The sequence below is a fragment of the Electrona antarctica genome (genome assembly GCF_951216825.1).
Source record: "Electrona antarctica genome assembly, contig: scaffold_104, whole genome shotgun sequence".
Classification (NCBI taxonomy): domain Eukaryota; kingdom Metazoa; phylum Chordata; class Actinopteri; order Myctophiformes; family Myctophidae; genus Electrona; species Electrona antarctica.
Window position 1 is genome coordinate 392,297 of NW_027638064.1, and position 17,234 is coordinate 409,530.

The window sequence follows — 17,234 nt, forward strand, 5'->3', positions numbered from 1 at the left end:
CAAGCAGGGCTTTCACAAGGTCTGTCCTACTACCCGCAAGCAGGGCTTTCACAAGGTCTGTTCTACTACCCGCAAGCAGGGCTTTCACAAGGTCTGTCCTACTACCCGCAAGCTGGGCTTTCACAAGGTCTGTCATTCCGTTGGCCACCACAAAAGTGTCTGTCATTTCAGTTTTGAGCTAAACAATCTTTATTTTAGCTATTTTATACTGTAATAACTGAGAAAAATAAAATATATAGGTCTATATATTCTATCTTCAATCAGTAATATGTAGTATGATCAAGTAGTACATTCATGTCCACAGAAACGGTAAAAGGACAACTCTATAATGTTGTTTAGCTAATATCTAGTTGATTTAGTAAATAATGCATTGTTCTTTTAGGTGTTGGAGCACGTCCGCCTGCCTCTCATCAGTCCCTCCTACCTCCAACACGTGGCTGAGTCTCTGGAAGTGGTGAAAGAGCAGCAGGCCTGTCAGAGCTTCATCTCTGAGGCCAACGTGGAGCGTCCATTCTCTAACACGGCAGGCCCACGCAGGACTACAGGTACACAGGTTGCTGGTTGGGATGGCTAAGGACTACAGGTACAGGTACCTGGTTGGGATGGCTCAGGACTACAGGTACACAGGCTGCTGGTTGGGATGGCTCAGGACTACAGGTACAGGTACCTGGTTGGGATGGCTCAGGACTACAGGTACAGGTACCTGGTTGGGATGGCTCAGGACTACAGGTACACAGGGTGCTGGTTGGGATGGCTCAGGACTACAGGTGCAGGTACCTGGTTGGGATGGCTCAGGACTACAGGTACACAGGCTGCTGGTTGGGATGGCTCAGGACTACAGGTACAGGTACCTGGTTGGGATGGCTCAGGACTACAGGTACAGGTACACAGGCTGCTGGTTGGGATGGCTCAGGACCACAGGTACACAGGTTGCTGGTTGGGATGGCTCAGGACTACAGGTACACAGGCTGCTGGTTGGGATGGCTCAGGACTACAGGTACACAGGTTGCTGGTTGGGATGGCTCAGGACTACAGGTACACAGGCTGCTAGTTGGGATGGCTCAGGACTACAGGTACACAGGTTGCTGGTTGGGATGGCTCAGGACTACAGGTACACAGGCTGCTAGTTGGGATGGCTCAGGACTACAGGTACACAGGCTGCTAGTTGGGATGGCTAAGGACTACAGGTACACAGGCTGCTAGTTGGGATGGCTAAGGACTACAGGTACGCAGGTTGCTGGTTGGGATGGCTCAGGACTACAGGTACACAGGCTGCTAGTTGGGATGGCTCAGGACTACAGGTACACAGGGTGCTGGTTGGGATGGCTCAGGGTAGGATAATGTTATTTGAGGTTTGGTACTATCATAATTAGGGATGGAGCTCTTTAATTTGTATTGATAACGAGCACCTTATCGAGCCGGGCTTTTATCGAGCCCACTATTGAGCTTGTCCATGTCCTAATGTCCTAATGTCCTAATGTCCTAATGTCCTAATGTCCTAATGTCCATGTTCTAATGATGTTGTGGAAACATGTGAGGTGACAAATTCTGAACAGAACCGGAATCTTTTTTTATGTGAGTGACTGTGGCTGACCATCATCTAAAATTAAATGAAGATGACAATTTATTTGACAATTTTTGCCTATAATTAAATTAATAAGTGTTAAAAGGCTTTATAATATGAATTGTACTGTAACAATTACGATACAATATCCATGGAGCGCTATATGCTCGATAGCAGGCTTGATGAGCCCAAAATTAATTGATATCGGGTACTCAATACGTTTGTTATCGATTGTATTCCAGGTATTGAGCTCCATTCTTTAGGGAGAAATAAGGCATTCAAATGTCATAATGCAAGCTTTGGTCCCGTGTACATGGCCTAAATCTACCCTGATCACCGGCTTCTTCTACCCTGCTTGTTGAAGTGATCATCTTCTGCCCTGCTTGTTGAAGTGATCATCTTCTGCCCTGCTTGTTGAAGTGATCATCTTCTGCCCTGCTTGTTGAAGTGATCATCTTCTGCCCTGCTTGTTGAAGTGATCTTCTTCTGCTTGTTGAAGTGATCTTCTTCTGCTTGTTGAAGTGATCGTGACGATGGGAGGAGAGTCTGATATCAGGGAGGAGTACCAACTTCAGAGCTTTGGTAAGAGGTGGAGGTCTCTGGGACGTCTGCCCTCTAAAACACGCGGGCATGCTGTGGTCATGTCAGGTGAGCACTCACTTCACACGGGTGTGATTTTATTTTAATACAACACACTGCTTTCATGTCTCGTAGCGTAGTGGCAGTGAATGTGGCTGATCCATCTTGACTTTTAGAAGCCTGCACACGTATTTGGATATGTGGGCAGGCTTCTAAAAGTGTGGCAGACACAGTGGGTGGCCCTCACTTCACACTGGTGTGATTTTTCCTTTCAGTTCAAGGACCCCCATGAAACGTGTAGTAAAGTAAAAAGAAAAATGTTACAGTTCTTGAATAAATGTACTGTAGGGAACCGTCCTTGAATATGAAGAAGATAGAAAGAAATGTAAAGATGTGTGTATGCATATTACCAAATACAAATCAAGGCATAGCTCATTTTAAAATCTGATCTTCTCCGTCCATACAGGCTCTTTTGTGTATCTGGCCGCAGGAATATCCTCTGGGTTGTCGAGGTTCTCTACATGGATGATGACCGGAGCACCCAAACGTCGTGATGGTTTGGTCAGTAGGAAGGAGATGTGGCGCTATGATGTCCAGGACGACCGATGGTCGGCGATGGCCGACATGAATGAGGCGCGCGCTTACTTCAGTAAGTCTGGCCTTCAACCAAGATGGAAGAAGTACTCGAGTGTTATTTTGAGGGTCGGCTTGGCACATTGTTTTTTGCCCTCCTGGGCGTGTTGCCCTACGCGCAGTGCGTCTTGCGCGTATGCGTAGCGACGGCGCAAACATATAAATCAATGAAAATGAATGTCATAAAAGCTTTAAGTACAGTACTGATTAAATGCACTTTGCCCCACTGGTTCTAATGATCAGATGTAATGTCATTGTCAACCCCACACAGGGCTGGTGGAGCTGGATGGCTGTGTGTTTGCGGTGGGGGGCCGGGGGAGTGAGAAGAGTCCAGACTCAATGGAGCGATACGACCGAACAGCCAACACCTGGCGGCTCATGGAGTCTGTGGGCGTGGCCAACACCTGGCGGCTCATGGAGTCTGTGGGCATGGCAGTGATTCTGGCCCAGCAGTGGTGGCACTGGATGGACATCTCTATTTCATTGGTATGGAACAGGCCCATTTATACAGGGTGTTGTGATGAGGTATGGAACAGGCCCATTTATACAGGGTGTTGTGACGAGGTATGGAACAGGCCCATTTATACAGGGTGTTGTGACGAGGTATGGAACAGGCCCATTTATACAGGGTGTTGTGACGAGGTATGGAACAGGCCCATTTATACAGGGTGTTGTGACGAGGTATGGAACAGGCCCATTTATACAAGGTGTTGTGACGAGGCATGGAACAGGCCCATTTATACAGGGTGTTGTGACGAGGTATGGAACAGGCCCATTTATACAGGGTGTTGTGACGAGGTATGGAACAGGCCCATTTATACAGGGTGTTGTGACGAGGTATGGAACAGGCCCATTTATACAGGGTGTTGTGACGAGGTATGGAACAGGCCCATTTATACAAGGTGTTGTGACGAGGCATGGAACAGGCCCATTTATACAGGGTGTTGTGACGAGGTATGGAACAGGCCCATTTATACAGGGTGTTGTGACGAGGTATGGAACAGGCCCATTTATACAGGGTGTTGTGACGAGGTATGGAACAGGCCCATTTATACAGGGTGTTGTGACGAGGTATGGAACAGGCCCATTTATACAGGGTGTTGTGACGAGGTATGGAACAGGCCCATTTATACAGGGTGTTGTGACGAGGTATGGAACAGGCCCATTTATACAGGGTGTTGTGACGAGGTATGGAACAGGCCCATTTATACAGGGTGTTATGACGAGGTATGGAACAGGCCCATTTATACAGGGTGTTGTGACGAGGTATGGAACAGGCCCATCTATACAGGGTGTTGTGACGAGGTATGGAACAGGCCCATTTATACAGGGTGTTGTGACGAGGTATGGAACAGGCCCATTTATACAGGGTGTTGTGACGAGGTATGGAACAGGCCCATTTATACAGGGTGTTGTGACCAGGTATGGAACAGGCCCATTTATACAGGGTGTTGTGACGAGGTATGGAACAGGCCCATTTATACAGGGTGTTGTGACGAGGTATGGAACAGGCCCATTTATACAGGGTGTTGTGACGAGGTATGGAACAGGCCCATTTATACAGGGTGTTGTGACGAGGTATGGAACAGGCCCATTTATACAGGGTGTTGTGACGAGGTATGGAACAGGCCCATTTATACAGGGTGTTGTGACGAGGTATGGAACAGGCCCATTTATACAAGGTGTTGTGACGAGGTATGGAACAGGCCCATTTATACAAGGTGTTGTGACGAGGTATGGAACAGGCCCATTTATACAGGGTGTTGTGACGAGGTATGGAACAGGCCCATTTATACAGGGTGTTGTGACCAGGTATGGAACAGGCCCATTTATACAGGGTGTTGTGACCAGGTATGGAACAGGCCCATTTATACAGGGTGTTGTGACCAGGTATGGAACAGGCCCATTTATACAGGGTGTTGTGATGAGGTATGGAACAGGCCCATTTATACAGGGTGTTGTGACCAGGTATGGAACAGGCCCATTTATACAGGGTGTTGTGACCAGGTATGGAACAGGCCCATTTATACAGGGTGTTGTGACCAGGTATGGAACAGGCCCATTTATACAGGGTGTTGTGACGAGGTATGGAACAGGCCCATTTATACAGGGTGTTGTGACCAGGTATGGAACAGGCCCATTTATACAGGGTGTTGTGACGAGGTATGGAACAGGCCCATTTATACAGGGTGTTGTGACCAGGTATGGAACACGCCCATTTATACAGGGTGTTGTGACGAGGTATGGAACAGGCCCATTTATACAGGGTGTTGTGACCAGGTATGGAACAGGCCCATTTATACAGGGTGTTGTGACGAGGTATGGAACAGGCCCATTTATACAGGGTGTTGTGACCAGGTATGGAACAGGCCCATTTATACAGGGTGTTGTGACCAGGTATGGAACAGGCCCATTTATACAGGGTGTTGTGACGAGGTATGGAACAGGCCCATTTATACAGGGTGTTGTGACGAGGTATGGAACAGGCCCATTTATACAGGGTGTTGTGACGAGGTATGGAACAGGCCCATTTATACAGGGTGTTGTGACGAGGTATGGAACAGGCCCATTTATACAGCTATAGAGATTGTTGTCGTAACACAAACATTAAATGCTGTTGACAGTGATTGGAGAATTTACGTCATATGTGTTTGAGAAAATGGACATGTTACGTCATCTCATTATGATGTACGGTGATTAGAGCCAATTTCGTCCGAATCGTTCTACACAAAGATTGCATTCCCGTTGACAATGAATGGAGAATTTACCTCAATTGTTTTGTACGATGATAAGAGCGTGTGTGTATGTGTTAGGGCTTTCACTACTAGTGATTTTTACTAGTCGACTAGTTGCTTAAAGCCCTAGTGTGTGTGTGTGTGTGCGTGCGTGCGTGCGTGCATGCGTGCGTGCGTGCGTGCGTGCGTGCGTGCGTGCGTGCGTGCGTGCGTGCGTGCGTGCGTGCGTGCCCTAGGTGGTGGTTATTCGCCCGGCGTGGCCAGGTACAACCCTGCAACATCTGTATGGACAGATGTGTCTCCAATGCAGATTCCACGTGACCAACCAGCTATCTGCACTCTCATTGGAAAGATCTACGTTACAGGTACCAATATACCATACCTGTTCTACGTTACAGGTACCAATATACCATACCTGTTCTACGTTACAGGTACCAATATACCATACCTGTTCTACGTTACAGGTACCAATATACCATACCTGTTCTACGTTACAGGTACCAATATACCAGACCTGTTCTACGTTACAGGTACCAATATACCATACCTGTTCTACGTTACAGGTACCAATATACCAGACCTGTTCTCATCACTTCTCTAGAAGCGTTATAGAGAGTATGCACATGCATGCTTTTCCCATCAGGAAAAAACATTGAGCAGCATGGAGTGGTGGAGTGGTGGAGTGGTGGAGTGGTGGAGTGGTGGAGTGGTGGAGTGTTGGAGTGTTGGAGTGTTGGAGTGTTGGAGTGTTGGAGTGTTGGAGTGTTGGAGTGTTGGAGTGTTGGAGTGTTGGAGTGTTGGAGTGGTGGAGTGGTGGAGTGTTGGAGTGGTGGAGTGTTGGAGTGTTGGAGTGTTGGAGTGTTGGAGTGTTGGAGTGGTGGAGTGGTGGAGTGTTGGAGTGGTGGAGTGTTGGAGTGGTGGAGTGGTGGAGTGTTGGAGTGTTGGAGTGGTGGAGTGTTGGAGTGTTGGAGTGTTGGAGTGGTGGAGTGGTGGAGTGGTGGAGTGTTGGAGTGTTGGAGTGGTGGAGTGTTGGAGTGTTGGAGTGGTGGAGTGGTGGAGTGGTGGAGTGTTGGAGTGTTGGAGTGTTGGAGTGTTGGAGTGGTGGAGTGGTGGAGTGGTGGAGTGTTGGAGTGGTGGAGTGTTGGAGTGTTGGAGTGTTGGAGTGGTGGAGTGGTGGAGTGTTGGAGTGGTGGAGTGTTGGAGTGTTGGAGTGGTGGAGTGTTGGAGTGTTGGAGTGTTGGAGTGGTGGAGTGTTGGAGTGTTGGAGTGTTGGAGTGTTGGAGTGTTGGAGTGTTGGAGTGTTGGAGTGTTGGAGTGTTGGAGTGTTGGAGTGTTGGAGTGGTGGAGTGGTGGAGTGTTGGAGTGGTGGAGTGTTGGAGTGGTGGAGTGGTGGAGTGTTGGAGTGTTGGAGTGGTGGAGTGTTGGAGTGTTGGAGTGTTGGAGTGGTGGAGTGGTGGAGTGGTGGAGTGTTGGAGTGTTGGAGTGGTGGAGTGTTGGAGTGTTGGAGTGGTGGAGTGGTGGAGTGGTGGAGTGTTGGAGTGTTGGAGTGTTGGAGTGTTGGAGTGGTGGAGTGGTGGAGTGGTGGAGTGTTGGAGTGGTGGAGTGGTGGAGTGGTGGAGTGTTGGAGTGGTGGAGTGTTGGAGTGTTGGAGTGTTGGAGTGTTGGAGTGGTGGAGTGGTGGAGTGGTGGAGTGTTGGAGTGTTGGAGTGGTGGAGTGGTGGAGTGGTGGAGTGGTGGAGTGTTGGAGTGTTGGAGTGGTGGAGTGGTGGAGTGGTGGAGTGTTGGAGTGGTGGAGTGTTGGAGTGGTGGAGTGGTGGAGTGTTGGAGTGTTGGAGTGTTGGAGTGGTGGAGTGGTGGAGTGGTGGAGTGTTGGAGTGTTGGAGTGTTGGAGTGTTGGAGTGTTGGAGTGTTGGAGTTTGGAAGCGCTCGTTGGAAATCACTCAACCGTCCTGCGTACCACCTGTTTCTAAATGTCACATAATGCAGGAGGCAGCAAAATGTTGTGTTATTGAAAACAAGCACTTCCAAACTCTGACACTTAGAAAGATAATAAAATGCAGGGCATCTTGACAGAAAGTAGCTCATAACGTTTCTACGGTGGACTTTTATGAAACAAACACTTTGCAGATAGAAATAGGATAATTCAAGCTTTCCGTACAGCTGCAATGTTGGTGAGTTTGACGTTGTTTAATACAATCAGACAGATTCTGTGTGGATGTGTCCCCGGGGCTGTCAAGGCCAGAAAGTAGTTTTTTGCCACTCAGTGGGCGTTCCCGCATAACTTATGGGTACGATGATGTCACGTGCATACCCTCTATTATATAATATAATGTTCCAAACGAGAGGCTTGTTGAAGTCAGAAATGAAGACAGAACATTTGCCCATGTGGTCAAAACCATGGAGAGCTCCCTAGAGATACAAGCTATTCTGTAAACCATGGAGAGTTCCCTAGAGATACAAGCTATTCTGTAAACCATGGAGAGTTCCCTAGAGATACAAGCTATTCTGTAAACCATGGAGAGTTCCCTAGAGATACAAGCTATTCTGTAAACCATGGAGAGTTCCCTAGAGATACAAGCTATACTTTAAACCATGGAGAGTTCCCTAGAGATACAAGCTATACTTTAAACCACGGAGAGTTCCCTAGAGATACAAGCTATACTTTAAACCATGGAGAGATACAAGCTATACTTTAAACCATGGAGAGTTCCCTAGAGATACAAACTATACTTTAAACCACGGAGAGTTCCCTAGAGATACAAGCTATACTTTAAACCATGGAGAGTTCCCTAGAGATACAAGCTATACTTTAAACCATGGAGAGTTCCATAGAGATACAAGCTATTCTGTAAACCATGGAGAGTTCCCTAGAGATACAAGCTATACTTTAAACCACGGAGAGTACCCTAGAGATACAAGCTATTCTGTAAACCATGGAGAGTTCCCTAGAGATACAAGCTATACTTTAAACCATGGAGAGTTCCCTAGAGATACAAGCTATTCTGTAAACCATGGAGAGTTCCCTAGAGATACAAGCTATCCTTTAAACCACGGAGAGTTCCCTAGAGATACAAGCTATACTTTAAACCATGGAGAGTTCCCTAGAGATACAAGCTATACTTTAAACCATGGAGAGTTCCCTAGAGATACAAGCTATTCTGTAAACCATGGAGAGTTCCCTAGAGATACAAGCTATCCTTTAAACCACGGAGAGTTCCCTAGAGATACAAGCTATACTTTAAACCACGGAGAGTTCCCTAGAGATACAAGCTATTCTTTAAACCATGGAGAGTTCCCTAGAGATACAAGCTATACTTTAAACCACGGAGAGTTCCCTAGAGATACAAGCTATTCTTTAAACCATGGAGAGTTCCCTAGAGATACAAGCTATCCTTTAAACCACGGAGAGTTCCCTAGAGATACAAGCTATACTTTAAACCATGGAGAGTTCCCTAGAGATACAAGCTATCCTTTAAACCACGGAGAGTTCCCTAGAGATACAAGCTATACTTTAAACCACGGAGAGTTCCCTAGAGATACAAGCTATACTTTAAACCATGGAGAGTTCCCTAGAGATACAAGCTATTCTTTAAACCATGGAGAGTTCCATAGAGATACAAGCTATCCTTTAAACCACAGAGAGTTCCCTAGAGATACAAGCTATCCTTTAAACCACGGAGAGTTCCCTAGAGATACAAGCTATACTTTAAACCATGGAGAGTTCCCTAGAGATACAAGCTATACTTTAAACCATGGAGAGTTCCCTAGAGATACAAGCTATCCTTTAAACCACGGAGAGTTCCCTAGAGATACAAGCTATCCTTTAAACCACGGAGAGTTCCCTAGAGATACAAGCTATACTTTAAACCACGGAGAGTTCCCTAGAGATACAAGCTATCCTTTAAACCACGGAGAGTTCCCTAGAGATACAAGCTATACTTTAAACCATGGAGAGTTCCATAGAGATACAAGCTATTCTTTAAACCATGGAGAGTTCCATAGAGATACAAGCTATTCTTTAAACCATGGAGAGTTCCATAGAGATACAAGCTATTCTTTAAACCATGGAGAGTTCCATAGAGATACAAGCTATTCTTTAAACCATGGAGAGTTCCATAGAGATACAAGCTATTCTGTAAACCATGGAGAGTTCCCTAGAGATACAAGCTATTCTTTAAACCATGGAGAGTTCCATAGAGATACAAGCTATTCTTTAAACCACGGAGAGTTCCCTAGAGATACAAGCTATTCTTTAAACCACGGAGAGTTCCCTAGAGATACAAGCTATTCTTTAAACCATGGAGAGTTCCATAGAGATACAAGCTATACTTTAAACCACGGAGAGTTCCCTAGAGATACAAGCTATTCTTTAAACCATGGAGAGTTCCATAGAGATACAAGCTATTCTTTAAACCACGGAGAGTTCCCTAGATTAGGAGATACAAGCTATTCTTTAAACCATGGAGAGTTCCCTAGATTAGGAGATACAAGCTATTCTTCTAGATTAGGAGATACAAGCTATTCTTCTAGATTAGGAGATACAAGCTATTCTTCTAGATTAGGAGATACAAGCTATTCTTCTAGATTAGGAGATACAAGCTATTCTTCTAGATTAGGAGATACAAGCTATTCTTCTAGATTAGGAGATACAAGCTATTCTTCTAGATTAGGAGATACAAGCTATTCTTTTCCAGCTCCATTTTATAGTTTTCCATTTTCCAGAAGAAAAAGTAATAAAACACTCCCCCTCTCACATATTAGAAGGACAATATCAGTCACCAGAACCAAGGACAGGTGTTTTCGATGAATCCGAAGAATTGCTGGCAGGGGATGAATTAAAGTGTTTATCTATAGGTGGTCGGCGTCATAATATGATGACCGATAGCGAGGGGCGCTCTGCCATCAGCGAGGGGCGCTCTGCCATCAGCGAGGGGCGCTCTGCCATCAGCGAGGGTTGCTCTGCCATCAGTGAGGGGCAGGGGCGCTCTGCCATCAGCGAGGGGCGCTCTGCCATCAGCGAGGGGCGCTCTGCCATCAGCGAGGGTTGCTCTGCCATCAGCGAGGGGCAGGGGCGCTCTGCCATCAGCGAGGGGCGCTCTGCCATCAGCGAGGGGCAGGGGCGCTCTGCCATCAGCGAGGGGCGCTCTGCCATCAGCGAGGGGCGCTCTGCCATCAGCGAGGGTTGCTCTGCCATCAGCGAGGGGCAGGGGCGCTCTGCCATCAGCGAGGGGCAGGGGCGCTCTGCCATCAGCGAGGGGCGCTCTGCGATCAGCGAGGGGTGCTCTGCCATCAGCAAGGGGCGCTCTGCGATCAGCGAGGGGTGCTCTGCCATTAGCGAGGGGCAGGGGCGCTCTGCCATCAGCGAGGGGCGCTCTGCGATCACAGAAAACACCGTGGAGTGCTTCAACCCAGAGACCAACCAGTGGACCATGTGTGCCCCCATGAAGGAGGGACGCTACTGGCATAGTGCGGTGGTGGTGGATGGAAAGATCTACGTACTCGGAGGACAGGGTGACAATGACAAGTAAGACACTGCTGCTCCATGAATGTCCGTCCGTCCGTCCGTCCGTCCGTCCGTCCGTCCGTGTGTGTGTGTGTGTGTGTGTGTGTGTGTGTGTTCGTGTGTGTGTGTGTGTGTGTGTGTGTGTGTGTGTGTGTGTGTGTGTGTGCGTCCGTCCGTCCGTCCGTCCGTCCGTCCGTCCGTCCGTCTGTGTCTGTGTGTGTCCGTTCCTGTGTCCGTCCGTCCGTGTACAGCTAATCTCCGGCACCGTCGGTCCGGTCGATGCCAACCTGTGCACCCACACTCCCTGGATGCCAACGACAAACCTTCTGACAGAACGGCTGCTTAGCGCTGCCATGAGGCCGATATTTGCAAAACACATTTCTTTATATGTCCTCATCATAAAAAAGGGGATATCCCCCCCCCCTCCTTAATTTTTATCCCACGATTTTGTAACCCATTTTTCACCCCTGTGTCAATTATCTAATGTGACCCTGGGCTCTACCCTCCGCCAACCTAGTCCCCATATATGGGGGACATGGGGAGAGCAACGGACTTGAATTCATGCTTCCTTCATGCCTGAGTGTCCAAGTTGCTCCTTTACACCTGACAGGGGGGAGTTTCCCTGGTTGGACGTAGCGCGTGGAAGGAGCACGTTATTCCAACCAGTTCCTTTCCCCTCCATCAGGTGCCCCGGCTGGCCAGGGGGAGGCAGTTTAGAGATCAGGATTACTGCATGTTTTTTGTGAGGGTACCTACCCTAGGGGACACGGGGAGAACATGTGAGGGTACCTACCCTATGGGACACGGGGAGAACATGTGAGGGTACCTACCCTAGGGGACAAGGGGAGAACATGTGAGGGTACCTACCCTAGGGGACACGGGGAGAACATGTGAGGGTACCTACCCTAGGGGACACGGGGAGAACATGTGAGGGTACCTACCCTAGGGGACACGGGGAGAACATGTGAGGGTACCTACCCTAGGGGACACGGGGAGAACATGTGAGGGTACCTACCCTAGGGGACACGGGGAGAACATGTGAGGGTACCTACCCTAGGGGACACGGGGAGAACATGTGAGGGTACCTACCCTAGGGCAGGGGTTCTCAACCCGTGGGTCGCGACCCCTCGGGGGGTCGCCAAATTATTTTAGGGGGTCCCCAAATTATTTATTAAATAAAAAAGATTTTTTTAAAATGTATTTTCACGATTTTTCAAAAATAGCAGACCTACAAGCTGAGTGGCGCGCTATGAGCTTGTAGATCTGCTATTTTTCAATAGCTAAATTATAACAATGCTTAAAACACCAAAAGGGGTTCCCGCCCAAAATGGTTTAAGGTTATTGTAGCAGTCAATTTATATTGGGGGTCGGGAGGGGGCGGGGCGGGGGTCCCGAGACATTGCCAAAGCATTTCCGGGGGTCCCCGGCCAAAAACGAGAGAACCCCTGCCCTAGGGGACACAGGGAGAACATGTGAGGGTACCTACCCTAGGGGACACAGGGAGAACATGTGAGGGTACCTACCCTAGGGGACACGGGGAGAACATGTGAGGGTACTTACCCTAGGAGACACGGGGAGAACATGTGAGGGTACCTACCCTAGGGGACACGGGGAGAACATGTGAGGGTACCTACCCTAGGGGACACGGGGAGAACATGCAAACTCCACACAGAAAGGCCCTTTCGCCAACCCCACCTCGGGTATGGGCACTGATGACGCGGAGGAGGAAACACGCTGCCAGCGCCCCGAGCGGGAATCGAACCCAGGACCTTCTAGCTGTGAGGCGACAGCACTACCAACTGTGCCACCGTGCCCCTTCTCTTTCTTCTCTCTTCCTGTACATATAGGTATCCCTGGAGCATGGAGCGCTACTGTGAAGAGACGAACTCGTGGGAAGCTGTGGACCAGATGCACACAAGTCTCTTCAATCTCAACTGTGTGTCTCTCAGGCTGAGGAAAGATCATGTGTGCATGTTTGATGATGATGATGATGATTATTATGGATATAATGATCACAATTACAGATCTGATGATGATGATTATGGTTGTCACAATGGCTGGTGGGATTAGAAAATATTCAAAGGAGAACTTTGAAGGCCGAAGTGGCCTTTAGTGCCTTTACAGAGACTGGATGTGCACACATGTAGCACAACGTTGAGGCCAAGCTACTATACTGTAGTGATTACAGCAGTCCAATATACTGGACTGATTATTATTATGATCACAATTATGGATATATGATGGAGACCATGAATGTGTGGAACCTGCATTTACACAGGTCAGATGTTTACCTGACAGCACTGACAATATATAGGACAATATATAGGACAATATATAGGACAAACTCACTATATCCAGAGTGTCATAAGATTGGCCATTACATACATACATACATACATACATACATACATACATACATACATACATACATACATACATACATACATACATACATACATACATACATTTTTTTATTCAGCATTCATATATTTCATATTGATTTTAGTTGCCCCGCCCTCTTCCTATACAAACACATTGTAACTTAAAAATTCACTTTTAACCAGATAGATTCATCAACAATCTGTTTCCTGGTGACTCATCCTGCCCTCCCAATATACGTGACCGTGCCCTGTGTTTTTCTTTATTTTTAAATTCCTTTTTTTTATTTTATTTTTATAATTATTTTTGGATGAAAAACACGAAACAAAGAACAAGGCTCTTTTTTTAGGGATGCACGATTAATCGGTAGCGTAATCGGAATCGGCCATAAAAATGCCACATCGGTATCGGAACGGTATCAAACTAATTATTTAACCCATTTAGGCCTGACGTCGAAATTTTAAAAATGTCTTTTTAAAATGTATTTTTTTTCTAAAAAAACCTCATGTTTTATATCAATGGTTCTCAATATTTCATGTCAAGGACCCCAAAAAATATATGTAATTGGCCGCCGACCCCCATCTGAGAACATGTTGTTCCAGAGACCCTCCATGGCCGCCGACCCCCATCTGAGAACATGTTGTTCCAGAGACCCTCCAGAGCCGCCGACCCCCATCTGAGAACATGTTGTTCCAGAGACCCTCCATGGCCGCCGACCCCCATCTGAAAACATGTTGTTCCAGAGACCCTCCAGAGCCGCCGACCCCCATCTGAAAACATGTTGTTCCAGAGACCCTCCATGGCCGCCGACCCCCATCTGAAAACATGTTGTTCCAGAGACCCTCCATGGCCGCCGACCCCCATCTGAGAACATGTTGTTCCAGAGACCCTCCAGAGCCGCCGACCCCCATCTGAAAACATGTTGTTCCAGAGACCCTCCATGGCCGCCGACCCCCATCTGAGAACATGTTGTTCCAGAGACCCTCCATGGCCGCCGACCCCCATCTGAGAACATGTTGTTCCAGAGACCCTCCAGAGCCGCCGACCCCCATCTGAAAACATGTTGTTCCAGAGACCCTCCAGAGCCGCCGACCCCCATCTGAAAACATGTTGTTCCAGAGACCCTCCATGGCCGCCGACCCCCATCTGAAAACATGTTGTTCCAGAGACCCTCCAGAGCCGCCGACCCCCATCTGAGAACATGTTGTTCCAGAGACCCTCCATGGCCGCCGACCCCCATCTGAAAACATGTTGTTCCAGAGACCCTCCAGAGCCGCCGACCCCCATCTGAGAACATGTTGTTCCAGAGACCCTCCATGGCCGCCGACCCCCATCTGAAAACATGTTGTTCCAGAGACCCTCCATGGCCGCCGACCCCCATCTGAGAACATGTTGTTCCAGAGACCCTCCATGGCCGCCGACCCCCATCTGAGAACATGTTGTTCCAGAGACCCTCCAGAGCCGCCGACCCCCATCTGAAAACATGTTGTTCCAGAGACCCTCCAGAGCCGCCGACCCCCATCTGAAAACATGTTGTTCCAGAGACCCTCCATGGCCGCCGACCCCCATCTGAAAACATGTTGTTCCAGAGACCCTCCAGAGCCGCCGACCCCCATCTGAGAACATGTTGTTCCAGAGACCCTCCATGGCCGCCGACCCCCATCTGAAAACATGTTGTTCCAGAGACCCTCCAGAGCCGCCGACCCCCATCTGAGAACATGTTGTTCCAGAGACCCTCCAGAGAATTTACAATTTTACAATTTAGGCATTTAGCAGACGCTCTTAATCCAGAGCGATTTACATTAAGCAAGAACAAAAAGCATGGGAATACATCGCATATGTAAAATGCATTTATCGCGAAACATGCGTAAGCTAAGAACGTGACTAGAACATATCTATATAATGACACTATACATATAAACTATAACTAGAACATATCTATATAATGACACTATACATATAAACTATACATATATGCTATACTATGCTGTACATATATACTATGAAGTGCTATGACTACATACAATGCACTTATTGTGCTGTCTACATGACATGCTATAAGTCTGTTTCAAATGCTATATAAGTCTAAGAAGTGCTGTCTAAGGGGGGTAGGGTAAGTGCTATGGGCCATGATGGAGTCTGAAAAGGTGGGTTTTCAGACTACGGCGGAAGATCGGGAGTGATGCTGCAGTTCTGATTGCAACGGGAAGTGCATTCCACAGTTTTGGGGCCAGAAGGGAGAAGAGTTTGGGACGTGTGGAGCGTTGTCCCGGCGTTTTTAGTGAGGGTACTTCCAGCTTCCCTGCGTTGGCTGATCTGAGTGCGCGGGAGGGTTTGTAGGGTTCAATCATGCTGGCAAGATATGGGGGAGCCATACCTTTGGTTGCTTTAAATGCCAACATCAGAGTTTTGTATTCTGTGCGGGCAGCGACCGGGAGCCAGTGCAGGGAGCGGAGCAGGGGGGAGACATGTGAGAATTTTGGCTGGTTGAAGACCAAGCGAGCTGCGGCATTTTGGATCAGTTGGAGAGGCTTCAGTGCACATGCCGGTAGGCCAGTAAGGAGAGAGTTACAATAGTCAAGTTTTGACAGGACTGTTGTCTGGATTAGGAGCTGGGATGATTCCTGGGTGAGGAACGGTCTAATTCGTCGTATGTTATAGAGTGTGAACCTACAGGATCGAGTGACAGCTGTGATGTGAGTTTTGAACGAGAGCTGACTGTCCAGGACAACACCAAGGTTCCTGGCTGTTGGGACAGACGTTACCAGGGCGTTGTCTACGGAAATAGTTAGCTCCCGCATCGGGCAGGACTTAGCTGGGAAGAAGAGAAGCTCAGTCTTGTCTGGGTTCAGCTTGAGGTGGTTGGAGGACATCCACTGTGAGATGTCAGCCAGGCAAGCAGTGATGCGCTCTTCCACCTGGGTGGCAGAGGGGGGGAAGGATAGAAACAGTTGTGTGTCATCGGCATAACAGTGATAGGATATATTGTGAGCAGAGATGATAGTGCCAAGGGATTTAGTGTACAGTGAGAAAAGGAGGGGACCAAGTACAGATCCCTGTGGGACCCCAGTTTGGAGGGTTCGGGGGGATGATAACAGACCTTTCCAGGAGACCTGGTAGGTCCGGTCGGTGAGGTAAGAGGAGAACCACTTTAGTGCCGTCCCGCCGATGCCTAGATCCACTAGGGTGTCTAGGAGCAGCTGGTGGTTCACTGTGTCAAATGCTGCTGATAGGTCTAGGAGAATCAGGACTGCAGAGTGGGAAGCAGCCTGGGCAGCATGTAGTGCTTCTGTGACTGCCAGCAGGGCAGTTTCTGTGGAGTGGGCCTTTTTGAATCCGGACTGGTTGGGATCCAGCAGGTTGTTATGTGAGAGATGGAGAGAGAGCTGGTTGGAGACAACACGTTCAATGCTTTTTGATAGAAATGAAAGGAGTGATACCGGTCTGTAGTTCTTGACATCTGAGGGGTCAAGGGTTGGTTTCTTGAGGAGTGGTGTTACTCTGGCTGACTTGAGGGCAGATGGGACGCAGCCTGAGGTTACTGAGGTGTTGATGATGGAGGTGATGAAGGGGAGCAGATCAGGTGCGATGGTCTGGAAGATTGGAGACGGGACAGGGTCGAGAGGACAGGTGGTAGGTCTAGTGGAAGTCACTAGTTGTAGGACCTCGTCTGGGGAAAGAGGAGAGAAGGAGGACATGCATGGTATGTTGGGGTTAGTGTTGGTTGAGTCAGATGCCACTTTATGGGGGAGGGGGGGGAAGGAGCTGCTGATATCGTCAACCTTCTTCTCGAAGTAGTTGACAAAAACATCAGCAGTGAGGGATGAAGGTTGAGTGGGGG

General features: G+C 48.3%; 1 protein-coding gene across 1 annotated transcript; it reads left to right on the forward strand.

Annotated features, from left to right (window-relative positions):
- The first annotated feature begins 5,752 nt into the window (after positions 1-5,752).
- LOC306918416 (kelch-like protein 28) lies at positions 5,753-13,384 on the forward strand. Its single transcript, XM_079531321.1, has 5 exons — positions 5,753-5,876; positions 10,366-10,398; positions 10,855-11,035; positions 12,862-12,987; positions 13,039-13,384. The coding sequence occupies exons 1-5, from the start codon at positions 5,816-5,818 to the stop codon at positions 13,082-13,084; spliced, it is 447 nt and encodes a 148-aa protein (XP_079387447.1). The 5' UTR covers positions 5,753-5,815; the 3' UTR covers positions 13,085-13,384.
- Positions 13,385-17,234: the final 3,850 nt, after the last annotated feature.